General features: G+C 41.2%; 1 protein-coding gene across 1 annotated transcript in view; it reads left to right on the forward strand.

Annotated features, from left to right (window-relative positions):
* The window catches only part of LOC115233002, a 110,825-nt gene extending 83,227 nt beyond the window's left edge, over positions 1-27,598 (forward strand). Inside the window, exons 3-7 of the mRNA XM_029803203.1 lie at positions 11,280-11,399; positions 14,295-14,430; positions 24,461-25,383; positions 25,623-27,228; positions 27,510-27,598. Coding sequence (XP_029659063.1) covers positions 11,280-11,399; positions 14,295-14,430; positions 24,461-25,383; positions 25,623-27,228; positions 27,510-27,598 — 2,874 coding nt within the window. The remainder of the gene's footprint in view (positions 1-11,279; positions 11,400-14,294; positions 14,431-24,460; positions 25,384-25,622; positions 27,229-27,509) is intronic.
* Positions 27,599-27,758: the final 160 nt, after the last annotated feature.

The following is a 27,758-nucleotide window of genomic DNA, read 5'->3' on the forward strand; positions in this document are numbered from 1 at the left end:
TATATATATATGTATTTTAACCACATTACTTTTTTTATTCACGAAATATAATATTTCGAGTTTATAATGCTGTGGCAATGACTCTTCTTTAATATTCATTACGAACGAAGTAGCAGCGTGGTATTCTTACCATCTGCTTCTGACGGTAACTGTAAAGCCCTAAAAAATGTCACTCATTTGCGCATAATCCTCGAGAAACCCTCTTTATTTTGTAGTCCGTCGCAAACGTTTGTCATACTTACCAATCCCAAATTGGCCTCGTACAACCGACTAGATAGAAAGTCTCACCGTAATCTCCCACAGGTTTGTAAACTACCGACGATCATCTGTAAAGCGCCTGGAGAGTAAACTCAGATTAAGCGATATCGGAAGCATGCACAGTACAACTATGTACCGTGCATGCTACAATGTGTAGATCGTTAATTGAGATGGATGAGTGTTAATTTCTAAATAATGATATCGATCTTGTGAAAATCCGGAGATCGTATCGTCAATCAAATCGCGCAGATGGAATTTATCAGCAGCGATAGGCAATAAATGCATCGAGAATATTTAATTAACGCAATAAACATGTGATAAAGAGTTATAATATAAATTATTTTTTTTAAATTTAGCTTAAAGTTAAATAACAAAAAGCTTAAAGCTATTTGTGATATCTACTTTCGAATCATCACATCTCATTATCCTGATGTATAAGTTAAAATAAATTTAGCAAAATACATTAATCTTATCTCGATATAATTTAAATAAGCGATAATGGCGATCGAAAGATAAAAATGCGATGCGGTGCGCGCATTAAAATTGACTTGGTCGCATAATCCTCTACCAAACGAAAAAGATGAAGGCTCATCCAGATAAGAGTCAACCGTCGTTAACGACGAAGGCCCCGTTTTAATCCAGATCAACGTCGGCTAATGTCACCGGAAACGAAGCGCGTCAAATGTACCGCGAGTTATTAACGAGGTTGGCTTCCTTGGCGCGAGTTTGTGTTTTTGTTTGCGCGACACGGCCTCGAAGGATTTAGCCCTTGTGCTCGTCGAAGTGCGAAGACGCGATAACGCGAAGGGTTTATCCCAAGTCTTGGCGCGACTTTGTGATAGAAACCTCCTTGCGACAACGTTGATTCTATTACGAATCAGAGGATACATTCGATCTAAAGCCACGGAATGATCGTTTGGTAAAACTTTGATAGTTGTCTCAGAGTTATACGAAGTCACTCAATTTGTCTGTAACTCATTATCAGACATACGTATCACGAAACGTATGCATTGCATACACTCGAATCTCGAGAGTTTTGGATATATCTCGTGTTGCATGCAATTTACTCTGTGTCGCGGCGGTGTGTGGTTAGAAACACGAATTATGCAACAGAAGATACTGTGATTATTACGCTCGCAATTCCGTGTTTTTGCTTGCGTCGCGTCGGGCTTTGCGCGAAATGGAAAAAAAAGAAGATGTTGTGCCGAGATGCAGCCTCGCGTGACACTTCACGAAGCATTGTTCGACCAGACGAGCGAAATGCAGGAACGCGGATTCGTTTTAGACTGCTGTCTGCGACTGATCGTGACGAGCAAGTCGCGGGTAGGCGGGATTTTAATAAACCGGAAACTCATTGTGCGAGTGCTCGAGCGTCGCACACGGATAAAGGCTGCCGGAAAAAAGAGGATGGATGTCGGCGCGAGCGCTACAACGAAGAAGCAGCAGGGTGAAGCAAACATGGAGAATCTCAGCCTTGAGGGCTATATTGTTGTCGCGCTACGCTGATTATGACTCGCATGTGTATCCCTTCCTCTATTTATTACGAGTTCGTGACGCGAGTCGTTCGAATACTGACAAAGTTTTGCATTTTGTCTTAATTAACGTTTCAGCATCATCTTTCTCTCTTTTCCATATATTTTTAATCCATTTATATAATAAATGAATATTTATTTGTTTATATAAATTAATCACAGAGAGAGAAATATAATTTTTTGGAGATATAGTATCATATAAATTATAATTTTCTCTCTCTCTCTTTCTCTCTCGCAGAGAGATTGTTATATACAGTTGACTATTTGAAAATGAAGTAGTCGGCATTAACAGGATTTCTGACACATGCAGAAATCCGGCAGCGACTTGTTACGAAAAAGCGAAAAGCTTCGATTTAAAACGTTCCGAGATGAAGAGGGTCGAGGGTCGTCGCGTTGAGCTCCGTTTAACAAGAAACAAGGGCGGTCGGGTGCGACGCCCGTTCTCTCAGAGAATCTCCAAGACGACTTAGGAACCAGGACGTTTTCACTGTGGCGCGGTAGCGCGCCTTTTCCGAAAACTCTCATCGAAGGGGCTTCTATGATGTTGCAGCAGGGTAGTCCCAAGAAGGAACTTCTAAAATCAATTAGCAGCCCCTTAGGCGATGGGGTTCCATTCCCGCGCCGCGACAGGGACCCTTTCTCTCCATCATACGATAAGGGGTAACAAGGAGGGGACAACGTTTATCCCAACAGGGAAACCAGCGGAACAATCACGGCGTGACTATGCGAGCGCGAGCAATAGATTCGGAAGAGGGCTAAGATTATGGAAAATCGTATGTACGTATGTACAGATACCTGTACGGCAATCGATGCATCGATTCGGCGCTCTTTTGTGCTGTTTGCAGCTTCCCACAACTCACTGACGCGAATTATTGTAGATTATTTAAATTACTTGTGTCTATGATTTTTTATTGACATTCGGTATAGATTTTGTGTGTGTGTGTGTGTGTATGAAAACGGATTTATCAAATAAATTTCTGATATTTTTTATTAATAATAGGATTTAGCAAAATATTTTCGCTCATTTTAAATGAAATTATAATTTTAGTTATCGCAATTAGCCAATTTATTTCGCTTTTTATTGTAAATTAAAAAAATTTAGAACTTTTATACAATCTATTGTTTAATAATTTGAATAATTTGAAGAATAAAAGGAATGAATTATAAGAAACAGTTTTTTTTTACGTAAAAAATTATTTTTTGCGCCGAGAGAGCAATTTTCACGGCCGTAAAGTTTCATTGTAGGGAATCCGTGCGTTTCATTTCGAGTGCTATTTAAACTTTTACCCAGAGGGCTGCCTTGGAGAGTGGAGTTGAGAGACGATACGTTTAAGCGGTCCGACGTCCTTTCTCATTCCGGTGCAAGTTTAGTGACTCCGTTTAACACACGCACTTGAAATCGCATGTCCGACAGAGTCTATTTATTGGCGGAGACACGTCGGCAAGATCACGAAGTCAAAGTTTCAAGATTGTAAGTTCTATTCTTGGCGTGGCACTCGCTCTAATTGAATGGTATGAAAGAGGATCTTCTCGGGGTTCTAGCCCTTGCAGATTGTCAAGAACGTAGAAGTTGAAGGAGATGTTGGTTGCAGAAACTTTGAAACAGATGTAGACGATGTTTTGCACAGTAGAAGATATAGAAATAAATATAAAAAAATTATACGCGAGATATACGCGTTCTTACACTTTTAAAATATTTATTTATATATTTATATATTCGTAGCTGTATTATATATCATTATATTTTTCGTATTACTATATTTCTTTATAAAGAGATTATGGTTAAAAAAGCTTTGTCAACTGTTCAATAAAAGAATGAGAAGAGATGCGAGAAAGATGAAGCAAGCCTATAAGAAAGGCGGATGATTAGGGACCGTTGCCGATCCTTAGTCTGTCTTATTGCTAGTACTCGGTTTCTACAATGACGGAGCTCCTCGTACTTCGAGCGAGTTGCGTTCTCTTTGAGCAACCTACTGGACCCTTCGTGACCCTCCAAAGGGCTGCAGATACGACAAAAAGACCCGTAGTCCTTCGATAGCCGTTTCTATCCGATCGAGGGCCAAAGTACATCGAAGGTATCGAGGGACATGCGGTTCTCTTAAATAAAGACGAAAGACTTCCAGACTTCCGGTTTTAATCTTTAAATTGTGAGATAATGATACCTTATGTCTTTCCTTCAAAACTCGAAAATTCTGAAAATTCACTCTCGATTATTTTGATTCATGACGATTACGATTCATTAGACAAGCACTTTTTCGCGACCATCAATGGTAACGCAACGAATTCCATTAGCGTTTCTATACTTCTCGAGAAAACCTGCCGTGTCGTACGAACAAACGCCATGAAAAGATTCCGATGATAAATTCCGTGGTCGATGGATTTCTTTATACGGATCTTCCTTATCGTCGCGCCCTATTCTCGTTTACCCACGCTATGTCAGGTTTCAGGATTTTCGTTCGTTCGCGCTTCATCGCTTTCGCGAAGATATCGACGGATTTTTCAACTCGTCATCGCTAGATTGCTTCCGGCGGCATCTAACGTAATGAACGAAGAGAAAAAAAAAGATATAAAAAAGCTATGAGTACATTTGGGAAATATACGTGATGAAGAAGATCGGATCGTCGCGCATTGTACGTTATTATCAGACGTTGAATAGCCCCGGGTAAGCTCGCTTCCGTGTTTTATCGAAGATCAGTTCATGAAACTTTAACGTGTTTATTCCGTGGTGTTAGAACGGATCACACAGATTGTCGTAATGCGGAAAATGAGAAGAGCGACTCCCCAAGGATTTGCCGTGCGTACTTTTGCTCATCGTCAATCATAGTTAACTGTGTTCATCGATCTTTAGTTCTCTTTATGGTGCTCTTTATGGTCTGGTTGTTTTAGATGGGCGAAGAAAATGACAGCTTTCTCTCTGTATTTTGCAAAAATACATTGAAGAAAATGTAGCTATGGTAATAGTTAAGTTAAAAAGAGTTAAGTTAATATATAAGCGAGCATTCGATTATATATAACGTACATTTTTGGATGTACGCGTACCAGTGTTCTTTCGATTCGATTAGAAACATTCCTTGGAAGGGAACAATGCGGATATTTGCTAACTGAGATGCAAATTCGATCTAGAAACGTTTGCCGACAAGTATTTAGGGATTCTGTAGAAGCATCAGCACCGGGACCCTTAGCTATTCAAGTCGTAACCCTTCCCATTTAGGGTTAATTATGTCATTGTGATCGATCTGTTTGCACAATTCACGTGCGTTACGCTGCGCTGAGATTTAATGGTACTTTGAATATAATCGAGCGTATTATATTGCAAATACTAATATCATTACACTATTTCCATACACGTTCTACACTGTAACGTTCGTGTTCTTGTACCAATAAATTGTTGTTGCTTTATAATAAAATTAATTCTTTCTCTCTCTCTCTCATTAAATTCGCAAAAAGTTGCAAAGATGTTTATATTGCAATTTAAATATACAAGTTCTATAAATCAGCCATCGTGAAATAGGCATCTTACACACGCGATAACCATCGACCGTTTCATCTCGGCGCACACTATGTGTGAACGACGTCACTTCCTGTGACTGTGGCCCGAGTCGTTTTGTCGGCTAACGATAGTATTGATATTTTCGCAACGCGGGCAGCCGGGGAATCAGTCGAAGGGAGAGAAATATAATTACAGTGGTGACAAAATACCCCCCGGGTACGATGGCGCGGAGGGCATCGCAGAGGCGTAGAAGAGGGTGAAAAGTGTCAGAGGGTATGCGAGAGGTGGGAACAACGGACGCGAACGGAACGACGAGGAGCGTCGGTGGCAGGATGGTGAGACCGGTGACTTCCGGCGTTGCTTATAATTGCTCCGGCACTCAGTTTCTGGTGCCTGGGATTGCCTCGGGCATTCCACCTAAACACTTTGGCAGTGGATTTACAGCTCCGTCTTCCCGCGTTTTGCGGTTACCTCGAAAGTACGCTCGAAATATCATACCTCGCTTTCAAACGATTTTCTCGCGAAGGAACTTGTGTTGCAACTGAAAGTGGTTGCATTCAACAATTGCGCATTACAATTAGTCTCTCTTTTTGGATATTTAATATTGTATTATTAATTATACTCGCGTATATTTATGCATTAATTCTTGATTATTTTCTCAGTAATTAATAAATATTGTTTTAAAGAATATCTCTAACAATAAGTAATTGTATAAGCAATTGTTACATATGTATATAATTTTAAATATATTCTTAATATCTTTGATAAATTTTTTTTTTTCTTAGATAAGTTTAACTTAAGCGAAACTTTAAAACTATTTTTTGAACTCGATTTAGAATTATCAAAATCAGTCTTCTGTTGCTTGAATTCTGGCAAACCTCATTTGGAAGGTATTAAACCAAGATTTTTATATAAAGATATTCTTTAAAACAAATTTTATATGTATGCTATGTTTTATTTTATGTATTTTTGTTTTTCCCCTCTTTTACATTTGATATGTTAATTCGTAAAAAATTTAATTTGTTATCAACTCGACGCCTGATTATTATACAAATAAACGGAAATGTGTGTGGCTGCGCCGCGCGAGAAGTTCATAAAAATTAATTCTTTCTCTCTCTCTCTCTTTCTCTCTCTCACTCTCTATCTCTTTCTATACAAAGGATATACGAAATATTTAATAAAGTGAATTAACGCGGCAAGTTTCATAACCATATGTTGCAAACTGCGACAGGAATGTCGAAGTTCCGTGAAATAAACATTCCGTTCATAGCTGAAGTTCGGAGCACGATCATTAATATCGCTTCCTATTACCATGATTCGGACTACCGTCATTACCAAGGCGAAAGCATTCGCCCATTTTGCGAGCATATTGATTAGATTGCTAGATACTGCACGTCACTTAATAAAAGTTTATAGATTATGATTATTATTATTAAGAAAAATGTGTAGGCAATGCATTCCTCGAGTATTTCTACAATTGCAGTCTTATCAAGATTTCTATTCCTATCTTGACAATTTGATCGCAATTTTTTATTTACGAATGGGCAAGGTTTAACGCTGCGTGCATTGTGCGTGTCGTACGCGAAAAATGAAACGTAATGTTCGGAAATGACCAGGACGAAAGTTGCAGGCAAATCGCAAGAGCGAAGGGCCGACCTGCTCCCCGCGGGGCAAATTTCCGATTTATTCAAGCTCGCTCCCGAATACTTGGGAGCCCATAAAGAGAATGAATGGGATTGTGGCGGTCGCCGCAATGCTCAGGGCTGCTTTAGGGGTTCATGAAATACGCGCTTGTCGCCCTGTTTCTCTCTCTCTCTCTCCTCATCTTTCATTTTCTCTCTCTCTCTCTCTCTGTCTTTTTCCTTCTCTCCTCATCTTTCACTTTCTGTCTCTCTCGGACCTCTTCCCTGTTCCTTCCTACCCTCCTACTCACGCTGTCGCACTCGGCTCCCCCTTTTCGCTTGTCCCCCATTGCGCTCTTTACCCCCTCCCGTCTCTTCGCGAATCGAAACTCCTCTCTGCAGGGTGGCCAGCGGTATTACCATGAATTTACATAGCTTCGCTTCGAACTCCGAACATATTGCGTCGCTTTGATTTATGCGAAACATTTGCTAAATATTCCGGCTTAATCTCGGCCACGCGAAATGCCCTTCGCGGGAGAACGCGAACTTGCGCTCGCTCGCGCGTAATGAGGGGTAAACGAGGTGTTTCCTCTGAAACGCGGTAAACAGAAGGAACGCGATAGGGGCACTTTATAAATGTCAAATCGCGGAGGAGAGCTCGACGGGGAGAGCTTTGCGACCACCTTGCTCAATAACAAGCATGTTGGAAAATTCACGCGCCGTCGAAGATTTACGGGAAAACAAATCATTTCGGGAGACACCGGGGATCGCGGGGAAATCTATTTCGGCGAACTTTAAGGATTACGCTTCTTGTGATTTATAGCCGTATCGGCTAGGTGCGTACGAACCACGCATCACATTTTGATACGAGATTCATGAATAACTCATAGGCTCGATGGAATAAAAGTTGTATCGAGTTAAAAAAAAAACGAACAACGGACGCGAACGGAACGACGAGGAGCGTCGGTGGCAGGATGGTGAGACCGGTGACTTCCGGCGTTGCTTATAATTGCTCCGGCACTCAGTTTCTGGTGCCTGGGATTGCCTCGGGCATTCCACCTAAACACTTTGGCAGTGGATTTACAGCTCCGTCTTCCCGCGTTTTGCGGTTACCTCGAAAGTACGCTCGAAATATCATACCTCGCTTTCAAACGATTTTCTCGCGAAGGAACTTGTGTTGCAACTGAAAGTGGTTGCATTCAACAATTGCGCATTACAATTAGTCTCTCTTTTTGGATATTTAATATTGTATTATTAATTATACTCGCGTATATTTATGCATTAATTCTTGATTATTTTCTCAGTAATTAATAAATATTGTTTTAAAGAATATCTCTAACAATAAGTAATTGTATAAGCAATTGTTACATATGTATATAATTTTAAATATATTCTTAATATCTTTGATAAATTTTTTTTTTTCTTAGATAAGTTTAACTTAAGCGAAACTTTAAAACTATTTTTTGAACTCGATTTAGAATTATCAAAATCAGTCTTCTGTTGCTTGAATTCTGGCAAACCTCATTTGGAAGGTATTAAACCAAGATTTTTATATAAAGATATTCTTTAAAACAAATTTTATATGTATGCTATGTTTTATTTTATGTATTTTTGTTTTTCCCCTCTTTTACATTTGATATGTTAATTCGTAAAAAATTTAATTTGTTATCAACTCGACGCCTGATTATTATACAAATAAACGGAAATGTGTGTGGCTGCGCCGCGCGAGAAGTTCATAAAAGAAAGAAGAAGAAACGTTGTTTCGAGCAAGGGGACGACACCTGAGTGTGCCGAACAAAAGTTTCCTGCGCCTCGTTGTCACCGACAACCTCCCCGCGGAAAGTCGCGAAGGGGAAGTGTGACAAAGACAGAGAGTGGATGCCACTTGACTCGAGAGGGTGAATCGTTATGAGTCTCGCTCGTAAGCCCTACTTAATACTTTAGCGCTTTATTTTATGCGTGAGATCGGGCACTGGTGTGTCGCTCGCATTTATCACTATAACAAAGAGCTTTAGTACGAGCAACTTTTCGTAGATGCGCTTTGTCCGAAACTTTATATGAATCTGCCGTTTTATTCATCGATTTGTAAGACTTTGTCCGCCATTCGTGACACTCTCGATCACATTTTATTTATTAGAAGCTCGATTTATTTGGTCGGTAAATTTAGAGCAACGAGCATCGGCGGAATGCCAGGAGGAATTCGTTGCCATTTGTACTAAGTCGACTTTACCGAAGCGGTGATTAACTTACGGCGAGTGAAATTACATCGAAAAGTGGGAGTAATTAATTCCCGACCGATGCAGAGGGAAGCGTCTGACTGTGACTCTTAGAATTCCGGAAAAAAAATTGATTCCGTGCGTGAGGGAAAGAAACGCGATAGGGGCACTTTATAAATGTCAAATCGCGGAGGAGAGCTCGACGGGGAGAGCTTTGCGACCACCTTGCTCAATAACAAGCATGTTGGAAAATTCACGCGCCGTCGAAGATTTACGGGAAAACAAATCATTTCGGGAGACACCGGGGATCGCGGGGAAATCTATTTCGGCGAACTTTAAGGATTATGCTTCTTGTGATTTATAGCCGTATCGGCTAGGTGCGTACGAACCACGCATCACATTTTGATACGAGATTCATGAATAACTCATAGGCTCGATGGAATAAAAGTTGTATCGAGTTAAAAAAAAAACTCTCTTCTATCAAGTCAACATTCACACCGTTGGTTGAAATTTGCAAATTTAATATAGAAATACGCAGGATGACAATATTGACGATGTACGGAATATGCTTGAGACAATGAAACAGTGAAACGCGATCCTCAGCTTCAGATATTGGCGGTTTTCTCGAATGCACCTTACTGAGTCGGCCTAGTTCGCATTTGGCTTCCTCATGACGATAGATACACGACTGCAGTTCAGTCAGGTGCTCGCCCTGAAGCCAGTAAAGTACGTAAAATTAAACCGATCAGCTTCTTCAATTACAAGACTTAACGGAAACGACGATCGAATGACAGTCCATTTTACAAATACAATTGCTTTGAGTTACTCACCGGCGATCGTATCATTCCGGCTGATTATAGGTCTTTGCAACCCTTACAGAACTGCTCGTCATTCTTGATTAATCATCGAGTCGACAAGAATGACGAGCAGTTCTGTGACACGAAGAAATTTTCAGAAGAAAAATTTTCTCTCTACGATCATATCGCAAAAAAAGTAACTCGCCAGTTTATCTCGCAATACTACGAATCGATTTTTCTATCCAGCGTTGCTTCCTCTCTGCTAGTAAGTCTCGGCTGCATCATTTCTCGATATGTGGCTATTTGCGCTTTTCCGCGAACCGGTCGTTCCTCATCCCATCTCCGTTGTCCTCCGACCGTCCGTATCTCTTCTCTTTTTTTTGTTTCGATTCCCACTTCACATATTCATACGGCGCTCTCTTTTCTCACAATAAATGCCGACCATTTGCATGTAGGGAGCAAAATTCCCTTCGCAGGGGCGAGCGCCGCGCGTTCCCGGGCTCCACCACCGCCTCCTTCCCCTCCCGCGCGATAAGCCGTCGCTAGGGATCCGCGATTGTCTCGATTTATATGCATGTACAGACGTAGGTGGTAGGTCGCGCACTCCCGATTCTCATACGTCGTACCGGGTGGAACGAGGATATCCACGCATCGATAGATCGATCCTCCGGCAGACAGTAAATATCGTTGATGAGCTGGTCCGGTCCAGTCAGCGTCGACAGGGATTTGAGAACGCGGAGGAGGTTCGGGGTGCTTACCCTGCGATTTGTCGAGTGGTAGAAATTTCTCCGTTCGCTCTCAATCCCCTATCTCCCCGTGGATTTTTATCCGCTCAGGTCGTTCTTTACTTTTTTCTCAGTAACATTTTGCGTATTTTCCCATCCTTCGTTGGAGGCGACGCGTGCTTCGGTAACGTCGAGGGTAACTAGCGAGAATAACAACGGGCTTGCTTAGAATCCCGAGGATTCAAATGAAGATAATTTGTTTCTGTCCGTTGCGACACCGAGTATTATAAGGATATAATAATTTAATATTATATTACGTTATAATAAAATGTATATTCAACATCAGTTATATAATACAAAGATTAAGATCCTTTATATAGCGACTAAATAAAAGATAAAAAATCGACTCTTGTACAACCCTGCGATGTAGATTTAAAGAGCGCGGATAAAGTTTTTCAGTTACCAAAGTTTACGTCATTTGATGAAAGTCATTTCTTACAACTTTGAAATTCTATTAAGGGCAGGGACACGAAGGACGACGAAAGTTCGAGAGAAAAATCTCTCATCGAACGGGGCAGTTAATGGAAAATGATAATGAGCGAACGCGATATATATCATTTCTTTCGTTTATGCTTGCAGGTATCGCTCTGCGACGATTATAGTTTACCCGTCGATTTTGTAAACAAGAGACGTCCTGCCAGCGCCGCGGCTGCAACCTCCACAGTGCAATGGGCACTGCCAAGTCCGACTGTAGACAATGTAAGTGCTGATTAAATAATTTAATATTTCTCAAGAGAGAGAGACATTTAAATATTCTGTTACATTAAAGCCAACACTAGTTTATTTATTTTTTTAAGCATAAGATATTCACGAAGATACTTTGGCTACAGCAAAAAAGTTTCACGCTAATCAAATTTAATTTGTTTATTGCAACTCCTATTATTTTATTATGATGCTTTATGCGATATACATAATTCAATTGTGGAACAATGGCGTATATGGCACAATTAAGGAGATTAAATGGTAAGAATGTATAACTTTTATATAACTTTAATGCTTTTACGCAATGCGGCGTTATTATATTGCGGTGACTATGGAACTTTATTCACCGCAATCGCGCGTTTATCCGCATTCACAGTTCAATGAATTCTACGTTAAGCAAACACACTGCCGCTATGCGTTCACGCGTCCCCATTGTCGTTCGTTTACAGTCCGAAAAAAAAGTTTATCGATATTTTCTACCCACGACGTGCAGTGAATCAGAAAGGTTAGGGGTTAGTCTCGCAAAAAAGTAAAATTCTTCAAATAATTTTTGCATATCTATACGAAATATTATATTATTCGTGAAAATATGATATTATATATATTATATGTCGATATTTCTCTGAGAGTGAAAGTGATTGATATTCCTGTGCTACTAAAAAACACTTTTGCACGTGCGCCTTATCTTACACCGCTCATTTTTCTTGCAGCTCTATTTTATTTAACGCCTTATCTGCATAGTTTTAATGTGTGTGTGTTCTTAAATTATCTTAAATAGTATGGAAATACTGCCTTGTTTCTCTTAAATTAAGAGCGATCGACATTGTAGATGTGACATTTTCTTCGAAAGTGCTATTCTGTGTAACGGCGTTATTTATGTTATGAACTGTATAGCTATTCACCATTAATATAGTTTGACGTTCTACAAGGCCGCAATGAACATTAATATCTGTATCTCGCAATGAAATATCTTGATATATAATTTTATAATTTTTAAAATATGACGAGTTTTATTTTTTATATTTGCAATAATTAAGTTTTCGAAAATGATACAAATAATAAATATTTATCTATTCTGAATATGCTTTTTCAAAATGCGATATTAAGATATGCATACAGACGTAAAAATTATGCAAACTTAACTCGTAAAATACTGCAAAATCGGACGGTTGGGCCATCTGATAATTACACCCAATTATAACGCGGTGTCCAAACAATCAGATTAAAGCCCTCGATAAATCGAGCGGCATTAACGACCAAACATGATCGGGTGTGACTCGTATACCGTTTGCACATTTAACATTATGTTCAAGAGATGGCCTTTTAAGAGTAATCAAACAATACGCACACAGAGAGGACTTTGAACAATTTGAAACACCTTGTATATTTATTATTTGTTATCGTCTCTCTCACCATCGCGCAGCTTTACGGATTTACTTTACCCGCTTAACGAGGCATCGCTATAAATCCGCACATTTTCATTCGCCGAATTAAACGGCAATTCGTCGCCGGTATTGCCGATATAACCCCGCGTAATCGTTTTCACAACCATCGGCGCGGGATTTACTGGCGGACGTGTGTTGCGAAAAGTCGACTCAGCCCGTCTGTCATCAGATTTGCGACAACCGATCGAGCGGCCTTCAACCGCGCCTGCAACTCGTCCCCATAATTTCCGTATAAATGTATAAACGTACCCACAAAATTTATTCGTTCCACGAAGGAGAAATCGCACGATGGGAGAGAGGAGAGGCGGGCCGGTAGATAAGATGGTTGGAAGCAATCGACTTCGTCTTCGAAACAGCCCCTGGAGGCACAGCGCCCAACTTTGGCAGGAGAATTCCAATTTTGGGCGTCTTTCAATTTAAGGCTACTTACTTGTCTTCCCCACTGTCGCCTTCTCGTCCGTCGTGCATCGCTGAGATGTCTGCTCGTTTCGCGTTACCGAGTTTTCTCCTTCTTTTTTTTTTCCGCTACGATCCCGATTGTCGATACAACGTTGAATGTGAGATCGAGAAGGAGGAAAGACGCTTTTATTTCTTTTCTTCGTCCAGAATGTCGAAGAGTTGCGTTTTCTCCTCATTCCGTGCTATTTGTTCTTTGTCGTTTGCTATTTGGATTAAAGAGAGAGATCGTTTATTATTATTATTATCGCTAATATCGACGAAGCATCGAAAATATCGTGTCATCGCGACCGAATGACTTTCGCAGGAAACACAAGAGAACCCTTTCTCAATAATAGTCGATTGAGTTTTACCGAGGGGATTTTACTTCTTCCTGTTCGTTTCTTCGAATTAAGAATATTGAAACAAATGGGACGTGTAATTACGTTATCAGTATTTAGAAATATTACAGGTTTAATCTCTGTACAAACGAGATATTAATGTTAGCCGTCACCTGACCGATTATTTGAGAATTACGTTTAATCTGCCGAGTACACATGTGCCAACGGAAACAAATTGCTAGCCGTGGTTGTTTTCTCTCGAAATAACGATCATTATTTAAGGGACGGCTGGGAGCACATTTTCGTGCCAAGATATTACCGCAATTGGCTACGATTCAGGATCCGAAAACGGCACCGAACTAACACTATCGGGTCGAAACTAGTTCCAATAATAACCCTTCCAGAAAACGTTTCTTTTCGGGACGAAATTAAGTGTTACTACGCGAAAACGCCGAGAAAATACGTGCCACTAAATTAACATTGTTACGGCAACCAGACCAATAACGCATGAACGTTTATTCGGTTGTTACGAGTGGTATATCAAGTGGAAGAGCAAGAATTGCGTCATTTAATGAAAGCGCTAGATCGATCACAATTTTACACGAAAATACACGTGCCGAATGTGCACTTCGGCTAGTAACAGAAGGAAATAATTTGTGCTTTGTTTGCAGACGGAAGTCGAGATTGTGGAACAATACAGCGACCCTAGAGACAGCAAGAGTAAAGCGTACGTCGAGCCGGGAGTGGAGTCGTCCTTGCCGACGATTTATAGCAAAGCAAATCGCAACTACTGTCGACCTTACACAGGTAAGTCTATCCTCTGAGTCAACATCGGACATAATAATACAAGGATGTAATTCTAGTTAAGCTACAACAGCTGTTATGCGTTGGATGAAACATATAATAGTTTTTTGTTTTAAAAAACAAAAAGATATAAGAAATATGTAAATAAAGCATATATTTTAAATTTTACAATGTTCATGAATCTCTGAAGAAAATGCAATTAATGTCTTATAATTATATTTTCATCAATTTGTAGCAATTATTTTGCTCAACAGCATTAATTAATTAATTAATATTAGTCAATATTAATTGACATATAAAAATAATGACGTTTAAAGCACGATTCGTATAATTTCGTTTAATAAGGCGTTTAATAAGGCGAAATTTATGATATTACATCGATTGATTATTGATGGTATGCGATAAGTTTCGGAATAATGCAGTTAAGCGGAAATTCTCATGCCAAGCCGCAAATTAATGTGGCGAGCCCCCGGTGTTATCCGCCAATACTACGACGTACGAATTATCGAGGTAACAACTCAGTTAGCGCCGGTTAAGAGAGGGAGAAGAGCCCCTCGATAATTGAACGGTACGCACAGGTTGGTCGCGAGTGGCTAACGGATTAATCGACGGGATCGGGCGAAATGGGGGATCATCTCTTTTTGGCGGTGGATGATACTCATCGATTCGGGAGATTGCCAAACCGCTGGGCGGATCCGCACAGATTAGAATCTTTCGTCCTTCCCGGGTCTGAGTATCGAGTGAAACCTAGAGATACTGACATCGAAGTTACGAATTAAATTCCTCCTCGCAAAGGAATGCAGCGGCTCGTGATTAACCCTACACTTGGCTTGTCTCGAGTGTACGATCCAAGAGAATCTGGTCCTGATTCGTGACCCACGTGGCGCGTCACCGTATATTCCGACATTCGAGTATGCAGATTGCCGTGTAATACTAGTCCCGAGTAAACACCGGCGGAATTTGCGTCCTTACCATATTCATGGGCTTTTAATTCGCGAGTCATCATGAACGTGGCAAGGATCAAACGTGCAGGGAAAATTTGCGCAAAAGTTTGTTTCTTCCCTTCGGTATTAGAGAAATCATATGATCTTTCGACTTGTCCTTTTTTAGCTAATAATTTCAGCGTGATAACTTTATTTAATATATATTACGCGCGTTATTACATTCCCTTGTAGTTATCAAACAAAAGGAGAACAATTCGCTTAACTTCCTTTGTCACGAAATATTATACAATATATCGCATCTTTCGCCAACTCGCGCCGAAATCTCCGCAGCCAGGCTTTCGGCGGAGACATTATGAGATTAAAAAATAAATTGTCGTCCGCGCGCCGTTCGCGGAATGCCGTTCCTTTCGCGAGAATTGAATCAGCAGTCGCGTCGATGCTCGAAGAGGGTTGAGTATAAGAGACGCGAGGGTCGACCGAATGGAATTTTCAGACTGGCCGCTTTATAAAAGGGTACCGATGACGCTGAAACGTCGGGACGGCTCGCCGCCCTCTGTTAACTTCCGGCGATAGTCGCCGTCCCGCTGCTGTCTGTTACTACTGCGAGACGCTCATTCGTTCGTTGGCACCAACTTTTCGGTCTCGCGGTGTCTGTCCCCGACGTCGCTTGCCATCGACACCACACACGGTGTTCCGCCCCCCTCCCCCCTTCCCTTAATATATGTCGTGTGATATTTAATTAAACTTCCCATCCCTATCCTCGTCGCTGAACCACCCGCTGTACCGTCCGCCCATTCTCTCTCATTCCGCTTTCATAGTTCGTAAAGTTTCAAGGGGTATTTCAATCCTCCCTCCCGCATTTCCCAGCGCCGTTCCACTTATTAACCGTGTTTCAACCAGGCAGGCCTCTCGACAGATTTTTTCGTCCTTTTCCAAAGTACGCGCTTTGCTATGCATTAAATTAAAATGTACGGCCGATTACCGTTAGAAAAATCTCGGCGAATAGAATTGCAAGTTTTTAAACAGCATTTCAAATTATGTTAAATCGCTAGAAATATAAATTTAAACTCAGTAAATTACAATACTGTTTCTTTAATCAATATTTATTAAATTTTATTGAAGTGTATTATAGTCATACCACACAATTTTAATCATGTTTAATATCGCACGAGTGTTACTGTTACTGAAAGAACTTTCGGGCTCCTCGTTTGTTCGTGCAACCCCTCTTCAAAGTTACCCTCATTTCAATTACTGGTACCAGGTGACTTGTAGCTCGTTCCGCGTCCCCGAGCAGTTAACGCCCGTGCGGGTTCATCGTATGCAAATGTCAAGCCGTCCGTCGGTTTGTCCTTCGTCCGAGCGGGAGAAGGCGGGTCCAGCGTTCATCAAACGTTGGTCAGAAACTGTCAGTGTAGTTGTTAGCGCGAATTTATACGCACCCAACAAAGCGCCGGGTTAGAGCCAAAGGCTTTTCAATGTAACACCATCTGATTCAACTGTCCGATTGAGCGCGATAAATGCATATTCATAGCTAAATACTTTCGAGAATATCCGATTTCTATATCATTTATGAAATTCAGCTTTGCATGTATAAATGGCCCGAAAGAGGTTTGTTTGATCATCATGAAGATGAATAGTCAACAAAACCCTTCTCTATCCTTGTGCCTCCGACCTGCCATCCTCGATTATTCCTTCTTACTCTCTTTCCTTCTCTGTCTTCTTCTCTTCCTACCGTCATTTCCCCTTCCGCCACACTCCGGAATACGCCGCACTCCATCCCTCACTTTCTCGCGTCGTAAACTAGATCATTTACAAACTGTCAACGACATGGTTCCAACTCATCCGATGGCAAGTACGTGTGCTTGGATCTCGAGGCGAGATCTTAATCCCCCCGCAATTTCGCAAGCTGAATTCGGGCATTGCCGTGGACGAAATGGAAAGCTTTTCTTTATATATATTTGTTGATATCAAGATAGTTAAACTGACATCAAAGCTTTTGACTCTACTACACAGATTTCATTAGCAGTCATTTATGAAAGCTTTGTAAGCATGTTATTAAGTTTCGTAAGCATGTTATCGAGTTCCGAAACTGTCCGATTCACTGCATTCTATTCTCGTTAGCAATGCATAAATGAATTAGTGTCGTAATCCTATCATTTCGTTTCGTTTACCGTAAAACCAAGTTTCTATAAATTGGCGACTGTTTTAGCTTTCCCTCTGGCAATTGGCTTTTTCAAATTTCGACTTTTATGTTGAAAGTAGTTTAAATAAAAAGTAATTGACCAGATTTGTAAATGAATAATGTTTTTCATCTGTTTTCGTACAGAAGAAATGCATCATTTATAAAAGCTTTCTTTGTATATCATAAAATGAGTGGGTAGTATTGTAATATTGCAAGTCAACTTAATATAAAACTTTTAGATAACGTTCTAGATTTGTCGCTTGATACTCGCTGCAGACTCTCGCAGGGCAAAGGTCGCTACTAAGCTACGAAGCGAACCCTTCGTCGTGAGGGAGCCCTTGAATTCATTTCATGGGCAATTGCAATTAGCATTTATGTCGCGATTTGCATATCATTGCGAGACAATTTCGCGCGCGCTTAGCCTAATCTCTGTGTCAGATGCTCTACCGTTGCGCAAGAAGCGTTCATAGTTGCTGAAGATCGCTTATCTGACCGTATAAATTATCGAAATTTCTGGTGAATTCGTGACTTCTGAGGTAATTCTCTTAACGAGAAATATATAATACACACATAAGCAGAATTTATAAATATTTAAAATTGATATTTTATATACATATAACAAAATATCAGGTGATTGCATAAGTTCGTGCCCGATTTAAATATAAACTTCAATAGATTATATTTTACTCCATTTTTAATGATTTTTCTTATGCACAAATGGACTTATCTGAATAATGTCTGACGCTAAATTGACATAAGACAACGTCATCTATTCGGTGTAAGCAACAATTACCACACGAAAACAATAGAACTCCGCCATGCAGTAACTTAATGCCATCTATGAAAATCGGGCACGAACTTATGCAATCATCCAATATTACGAGAGATTATTACTTTTTTCGTAAACTTATTTTTAGATTTTTAACTCTAAAATTTTTGTAGCAATTAAATATAAAATAAAATGTTTGTAAAAGTAAAATAAAATTTCCGTAAATGTGAAATGGAAATATAAATTCTGAAATTACATACGACGTTAAAATGAAAACTCTGATTTCTCGTTAACTTGGTGATTCGCCGCGCGATGAGCAGCGCAACGTAAGATTAAATTCGAAAGCAAAAGTAAACTCGCGACACACGATTAATTCGAAGAGTCCATAAAGGGTGCAGGGATAGAGGCACAATCGGACGAACACTTGAAATCAGCGGCCAGATTTCGGACACGTTCGAAAATCCTCTTGGTTTACCTATGTCGGATTGCGTCCCTTTCCGCCGCAAGCAATCATGCCCACGTGTGACCACCGACGTAGATTTCAATTGCGCAATGTCTACCGATAGGGAAGTAGCGAATAATCCACACGTCGTTCCCCTCTCTCTCCCACGAACGACAGCTTTGAGCTGCACCGTCGCCCATTCCCTTTTTGCTGCCGCAAAACTCTTTCCAATGATTTCAAACATTGATTTTATTGCCAATAAAATCAATTGAAGCTAACGATGCATTTACATAGTCGCCTTTAACGAGAAGCGAAATTACTGTCGAGGATCTGCCGAAGCGTAATGGGGTTTAGGGTTGCGCGTTTTTTGCGTGTTCTACTCGTCGGATGAATTCGCGATTTGTATCACTGTATCCGATGTGTTCCAGAATCATTGATATTTCAAGAACGATCTTTCGCACGCGATTAATCTAAAATAAATTTTAACTTAGACCGGACGAGATCATGGAATTATTACTCAATACGTGAAATCATCGAAAAATAAATAGTGTTCATGACGAGAACAAAAACGTCTTCTCTCGATCTAGCGCTGTTAGTTTTATCGATATGCTACCTCAGCCTTTTATACGAAACAGTAATCAAAGGAAATCGCATTAGAGCGGTATTCTAAAAGATCTACGTACCCTCGTAATCAGTCGCTGTTTCAATCATCTCGACTATGCGTACATGTTCGTACGTGCGTTCGTGTAGGACAGAATTTCTAAAGAAGAGACGGATTCCTTTCAAAGTGGTCCGCCTGCCTTTTCCTTCGACGTTTTCCTCTCTTTGTAGTGACAGCTGGTAATCGTTGCTGTGACCCTGATAACTTTGGCTTGTTAGTAGCTTCTTTTTACTTCGGAAAGACGACGAGGCGTAATAAAAGGGACTCGAGGAAGATGTACTTCTACAAAGAGACACCGACGTTAGAATCGCTGTGTTACACTGCAAATGATTTTTGCTTTAATTCACATATTACATTTAAAAAAGCGAAATTATAGACAAAACTAATTGGTCAATTTGAATTATTCATAAAAACAAGAACGACATTACAATATTTATATGTTTGATCCTTTTTTTCTTATTTGGTAATCTTCAAGTGCATTATGTTCATCTTCCTGCAACCAAATGTTATCCTTCTACGACCTTCGACACGGCTGACACATTTTGCACGAAAATACTTCAGCCAATCTCGCGATCGTAACTGTGAATCTTGGCGCGACCGAGCCAATAACCAAGATTGCCTTTCGTTTCATCGTTGCTCGGCTCGGCCTGTAATCTTCAAGCTACTTCGTAAGACGCTCTGAAAGCGGCCAGCGGATGTTGTCCAGTAAGATCAGGCAATTGCACGACCGTTCTTATACTCCTCCCTTATTTCTTTTTTTCTTCGTAGAAGACGATACAATCCCGCAATCCATATATTCCGCGGACCCATCATTGTCACTTCGGTCATGTTACGGGGACAATATCTAATAAAAAGCAGAGTGAAGTGGCTCCGAGCTTGTGTCGCCGTTCACCTTCTTTATATAAGGGTTTCCCCGAAATCTCGCTCGCCCTCGAAATTTTGCCGGCCGTCAATTGCAGAGGAAACGAAAAATAGTATAAATAGTGTCGTGACCATCACAGTCTAGATAAAGTCGCGAGTGTTCCGGAATATATAACCGAGCCCAAGACAGAATACGCTAGGATAGTCCGGGGAAATTTATGTTATCAACATATAATATTCTCTTAGAATGATACTGTTTTTTTTTTCCAAAATAGAGATACCTATAATATCGTAATCTACAGCAAGATGTAATTATATATCTTATTTTAAATTGCTCCAATATAACAAAATTTATTTAAAAAATAAGATTAATAATATATCTCTCATTATTCGTAAAATGTTTTACATATTAATTAATATTATTTTAAAAGATGCAATCTGTTTAATGATGTAAAATTTTTTGTAAATTCGAAAGCTTTAGAGACTTGATTGATGAATGATAATTATCGAATCAAACCAAGCTTATATTATCCATTTAATTATTTCCAACTAATTTGGTCGATAGGCATGCGAGCCATGTGTTATAGGTTCATAAATGATTCCCGATAGTAGGTTGTTAGGAATCACGTTCCATGATCTTGGTGAAGTGTTTCTAATCGAAAGTTGATTGCAATATCATAACATCGTTATCCGCTGACCTTAATCGACGCAGATAACCTCGGCATCGCGCGCGTGTTTCTTTTGTATCCTTGTTGATAATTTACACATGATTCCAGTACTATATATGTAGTTCTGAGATAGATCGTTTCGGACGTTCATCTCCGTTATCTGCAGATCCATGTAAACAGGATGCATGCGACAGCGTTTCGTGTTATCTGTAGTGATTGCTAGGCGAGGGTTGTCGCTCACCGGCAGTAATAGATTCATTAGGGTAGGCACCACTGTACCACCCCAGCGCAGCGTATCGTCGCCCCCAACTCCGTATACGCGTACCCTCTTTCATTTTCTGTCACTCGATCACTCATTCGCATGTAGTATCCGTTACTGACTCATCTACTCATCCGATCGTACTGTTATGTAATTAGCTATTTACAGCTCCACACCAGCATGTTTTATATTATTGTCTTTACTTAGTTTACATAGAATTTAATTATTTTCCTTTATGTTCTTGTATGTAATACAATAATTCAATAAAATAATATTTGTAAAAAAATATATCAATTTCAAGACAATATTCATTCAATGTTATATAATTCATACAGATATCTTGTTCATCAGCTGAAGATAGAATAACTGAACTAAGCTTCCTTATATAAATCTCTATTATATAGATCCTTTTTACTCACAAATTTAAAATATCCATTCACGTCACACGCAAATGGACGTGTACGTTTTTCAAATGTAACCCATCTCAATTTAATCGAACTGATCGATTATCAATTTTTTAACTCCTGTTCTCCCTTTCGAACAGTCGACAGATATCTGGCAAATCTGATTATTGATCGGTAATCAATATCGCTGCGATTTGGCGACGTGCCAACGTACAGCATTTCTTTATATGTATGTTGCGTGCGTATATTCGATGGGCAACCTGGTATCGATTGCAATTTTTCTTGCTTGCAAGCGAGTAATCGAATTTGATGAGAGATCAATGTCTATCGATCCACAGATTAATTTTGAGCAGAAGTAATTTTTTCCGTATTTTCGCACAACATAAAAAAAACAAAATAAGAAATCTCGTTTGACATCTTAAGATGAAGATACGGAGACGTTTTTGCTTGATTTACATTTTTCATTTTTAAATTGCTTCAAATATTGAAATGGAGCAGGCAAAAATCGTTTTCTTGCTTATTGCAATCTTTTAATATATTTGCTCTCGGAACTTTAATCCTACATCTTTTCCGAGTTGTATGAACGAAACAGATGCAAATACATATTCATGTTTCTCTTCGATCTCACTCCCACGGGAAGTCTTCTTCATTTTATTTTTTGTTTCCGAGGAATTGTGTTCCCCTCGTCATACTATCTCTGATATAATTTTATCGTGATATTACACCAAATGCGCTCGGATAAAGTAATATTGCGTTTTCTCGTTAATATTCCTTTTTCAGACAGCAACACTCGGATATCGTATCTTTATTATTAAATTTGTAGATCGCGATCGCGTTCTCTAATTTCCTACGTACCGCCGTATTTTCTTGAATGTTTAAAAGTTTAACGGTGAAAAATTTTAAAGTTTTATCGAACAATGTCGGAAAAGTAGCTGCAGATGAAAAGAAAGAAAGTAATAGATCTTCGCTCCCGTTTTATATTCCTGCGGCGAGGGTGGGTCATCAGTCGCTTCCCGCGATTCTACTCCTTTGTGAAAGTTTGAATACGTAGACAACGTCTGGTTTCGCAAGGACCATTTCTTCCGCAGCCTCGGTATTCGGAGTTTCTTCGTCGTTTGTCACTTGCTGACAAGAATGTGCCGCGAATTCAGAGAAGAAGGTGAAAAGAGAAATCGCGATTCGTCCCCCTTTCGCGTCGCCGGGCGAGCCATGTGATAATTTCCCGGATTCATTGTCCAGGAATTAATTCCCCGTTTCGCGCTTCGCGATTTCCTCGGCGTCGCTCCTTTGTATTTGACCATGGAGAATGAAATTTAAGCCCTCGCGCGATAGGCAAATGCGCCGGAAATTGAGGATATCCTGCCGCGTGTGATCAATTCCGTACTGATTTTATGTAACAGGCATCGTATGGGAATGTGCTCATTCTATCGAAATCGTAGGTTCTTTTCGAGTTATTCATAATTTTTTAATATAGTACAACGTGATTTAAGTTATATATACAACTTTATATAATTTCACAATTGTTTATTTATCTGTGCCTATTATATAATTTTACGTCGAAATGTGTTGATGAAGAAGACTAAACTCCAATTTACTAAGGCATAATTAATACGCCGTATATTCATGTCTAACAATTACAAAATATCTAGTGTACTGTAGCAATGTAATATCTTTGATGTATAATTATGCCACTGGGCGAAATTGTTAGCTGAGCCTTTGTTAACTCTAGACATATTAATAAAATATAACGCGTCAGATGGCAAGATAAATGCTCAAAGCGTAATATATGTATCATTAAGTAATTACATTGTGTACGCGCATATGGTATAATAATTACTCGTATATTTTGCATGGAGATCGATCGAAAACAAATTACTTTGTGACAAAAGACTGCCCATTGTATTCCGAGCGAAATATCCGCATTCTGATATTGCGGGCCTTTGTGTCTGGTCGAACAGCGCTAGCTGGGCGACGCGACGAACCAGAGCGATCTTCGATAATCATTTTTTTTCTTCCGTTCGGCAAGTTTGTTCATATATCCGCGACGGTCCCTGTCAGAAGCAGCAACCAACATGGTTTACGGCGCGCCACACTCTCGTCGCCCTCCCGAAGGGAGGGAACAAGGAAGGATTTCGGCGAGACCCTCTCTGGTCGAGCATAATGCGCCCATTATCTTCAGTCCTTTCGTCTATCCTGCGTGTGTACACTGCTTATATAATGTACCGGGTGTCGGCGTAATTTCGCGCTTCCTCCATTTGTTCGATCTCTCCTTCTCCGTCTTCTTTGCTGCCGCGAATGGCCATGACACGATCGTAAAGCCTAAAGAGGCATTAGACGATGCTCGAACGGGTCGACGAATACGAAGAGGACGAAAGGGGTAGTTTGTCGCGGGGGTGGAGAAGGATAGGACATGTCAAGCAAGAAAACCAGGAACCATTACGGTAATATCCCACGGACGGAGGAAGTGATTTTTAAGGAGACGAGGCTGCCATTTCAAGGCAATTTTGCTTTTCCCGTGAGCTTTTTCGTTCTCTTTCTTCGACGACCCCGGTTTCTTCCCCTACAACAAAACGATTATGAAAATTTTGCACCGTTTTCGGGCTTCTCGTCTTTGCAAAAGTGGGCTTTATATGGTTAGGACATCTTTTTACGCGTAAATCTTCTGAATTCTGTGCTTACAGCTGATAAATTCCTGTCGCGTGATAAGACTTGATCTTTTAAAGCCAAGATATTTTCACGCATATAACGCGATCACTAAGAACTATTAGCATATTTATGTTAATCAGAAGTCTTACAATTATGCCGATGTTAACATTTTACGATTTCTTAATCACTCTTTTTAGATCCGTCAGCGTCTGGATCATCCTGCGAGGACGACGAAGAGCTCGTTAACGTCAGAAAACGGAAGAACAGCGTCTACGCTTCCTCCTCGACTCGCGCCCCGTCGGCGGATCGGGATACTTTAACGTCGACCGACGGCTTACTCGTTGACTGTGTCGCTTTGGTACATCTCACTGATCAATCCCCGACTGAATCCAACCAACCGGTGCGTCATCCGTCGCCGTATTACTACGGCGATCTCTTCAAGGTACCGGAGCAACTATCCAAGTCGCAGCCGAACAAGTACCGGAAAAGCGTCAGCCTCGATGTACCGGGCGAGCGTTCACGTACACCCGGTATACCGAAGAGGAACTCGGTAGCGGGTGATGGCGGCTCCTACTCATCGCAACCACGGCATTATCAGCAACAACAGCAGCCGCCACCACCGCCGCCGCCACCGCCGTACTATCGGAGCCAGGATCTGGTGAGCCCCACATCGGGGAACGAGCATGCTGTCCCAGTCAGAGGCGAGATCCTCTCGTCGTGTATCATCACCGAGTGGGATCACACCCTCATGCCACCTCATAGACTACTGAGCCATGATTTGCCCACCGCCGTTTGCACGTGCGTCGCATCGCCCGAGGAGGAGGAGGATGAGCTAGAACGACGGCAGCCGCAAGTGACGCGGCATCAGGTGCGCAAACTACGACGTACACGAAGGATAGATCCGCAGCCGATACTCGTCGAGGACGAGGACGACGTGGAGGGTGAGGACGAGGGGGAAGAGGAGGAGGAAGAGGACGCGGAGCTCGAGGACGAGGACGAGGAAGGAATGGCCAGGCAACGCCACCTCTACGAAACGGCCTTCGATTGCAAGGTCAATCGATCCGACGATGATCTCGACGATCTCGATCGCATAACCAATCATGCGGTACTGCACTCTCAGGTACGTATACCTACAAATTTTGAGCGATTATTAAAATATCTCGAATATTATTTTTAAGTTTTATATTAAATTATGAATGCGTTTGTAGAATTTGTACTTAAAAATTCTTCTGTCGTTTGTTCAATTTTTTTTTCTATAAGCATCATATTGCTCCGGTAAAGCATCAAGCTCGCTTTATTTGACACTTAATATAAATGTGCCGTAATTATGTTTGTGAAAATCAAATTTGAATAACGCAGATACGGAGCGGCAGCGTCGCGCTCGCGAGCAGAACAAGTTCGTCGACAGACACGTCGAAACAGCAGCTTGTGCAACCACTTCCTTATACCGGCCAGTCGCAATCAAGCAAGGACCATCGACGCAAAGTCGTACTTCTCCGCCCAAAACCGATTCCGAGCCGCTTACAGCAGCAGCAACAGCAACAACAACAGCAGCAGCAGCAGCAATCAGACAATATATCCACTTTGTCCCAGGATATTGAGTCCCTCCAAATTAATTCGAGCGATGAAAAAACGGGATCGCCGAGATTACCGGCGCGCGATTATACGCCATCGCCACCATCGACCGCGCCTTTACCTGCGAAATTTCACGGGAATCGAGATCATTTGCTACTGAATATTCGCAGCGCGCCGAATCTTCCGTCGCAGCCCGATCATCCTCGCTTGAAGGATATGCGGCTGCCGGTGAAGTCGTCGTTGCGCGCTAAGGACTCGCCACAGAGCAGCGAGGGCAGCATTCTCGAGATCAAGAGTCGGCCGAAGACTTTTGTTCAGGAGAACATCGACTCTTCGCAGGGTCGTCGATTCGACAAGGAACTTATTTTGGAGTTTAAAGATAGGCCCCGAGAAGAGCGGCAACGGCCGCGCAGTCTGATTCGCGAGAGCAGACCGATAATGGAGTTCAAGGGTAGGCCTCACGAAGCGGAGAGCGATCTCGTGCGACCAGCGCGACGAGATGCCGGTCTCTTGGAGTTCAAGCTGCGCACATCGCGACGCCGGATCGGCTACTCCAGCACCGAGAGTATGGCGACCAGCAGTAGCGGCGGCAGCATGGAATCTATCAGAAGCAGTACCAGCGAAGGCAACCGGTCAACCAGTAGCTCCGACAGTCGACACAGCACCAGGTCTTTGAGTTCCCATAGCTCGGATAGCGGCGGCAGCAACTGCTACCATCATCACCAACATCAACCGTCGCTTTCGGGCTTTCTGACCCATCACGCCACCAAGTTGCACATTCTCTCGCCGATCTCCGACAAGTCGTCGCAAGAACCGGCCTCGGAGACTTCCGATAACAATCGCAACAATAATTCGCAAAAGGCCTCACCTGAGGAGAACGTCATCACGGAGAACAACGTCACCGCGGGTAACAATACGAACGCGGCCAATACAAACGCGGTCACCTCGCCCATGGACACATCCTTCAAGAAGCGGCGAACACCGCAGAATAAAAATCTCATTAATCTGGCACTACAGTCGTCGTCGTCGGGCGACGCGGAGATCCAAGGATCAGACAGCGGTATTTCGATCGAGTCCCGCGCGGGTATCAAGTGCAAACCTTTCGGCTTCCACTTGTTGAAGCCGCAGCTAGATAATATCAATCTTGTCGACAACGAGCCGGAACTGTCGGATTTGCCCTTTGACATGCCAAAGCTTCGTAGAAGACGGTTGCTAATGCAACAGGACGCCACTACATCCGGAAGCGCGACCAGTGTAGACTTGAGGGATCTGCCCTTCGACATGCCGAAACTCAGAAAGCGCCTCAGATGTACTCAGAGCATTGAATCCAGCGCATCTCAGGCGTCCTCCAGTCTTTCGGTACGCGACGTCGAGCCACCTTCTTTATTTGGTGAGTTTTCACTGACTTGTGTATCATCACATTAAAACAAAAATCGTAGCAAATTTTCGCAAAATATATAAGTATAAATGACGATTATATTTTTATGTATTTTGAGTTATACATATATAAATACGACAACCAAGCATTCGTTCTCGAATGAATGAAATTTTATATCAAGATTTTTTAAATGATAATTAACGTAAATGGAAGCCAACGGAGGAACGATCCGGGTTTACCTTTCTTCTTAATCGAGCGTCTAGCCATTAAAGCGATAAAAACGGTACTTTCAGCACCTCAAGGTAAACTAAGTACTCATCAGGGCCGCAGGGGCTACCGTAATTTAATGCTGATCGTTGTGAACCTTCCAGACAACAGCTAACATCGTTAAGCCTCACTTAGCTGCTCTCAATGATTAAATGTTCACTACAAATACACGTCTTTTTGACAATCGTGTGATACCATCGTTTATATATTTATCTCTTGAAGAGAGAGATATACAACATTTATTGGTGCATTATATATTATTACATATTATATAA

Source organism: Formica exsecta, unplaced genomic scaffold (genome assembly GCF_003651465.1).
Source record: "Formica exsecta isolate Colony F162 unplaced genomic scaffold, ASM365146v1 scaffold155, whole genome shotgun sequence".
Classification (NCBI taxonomy): domain Eukaryota; kingdom Metazoa; phylum Arthropoda; class Insecta; order Hymenoptera; family Formicidae; genus Formica; species Formica exsecta.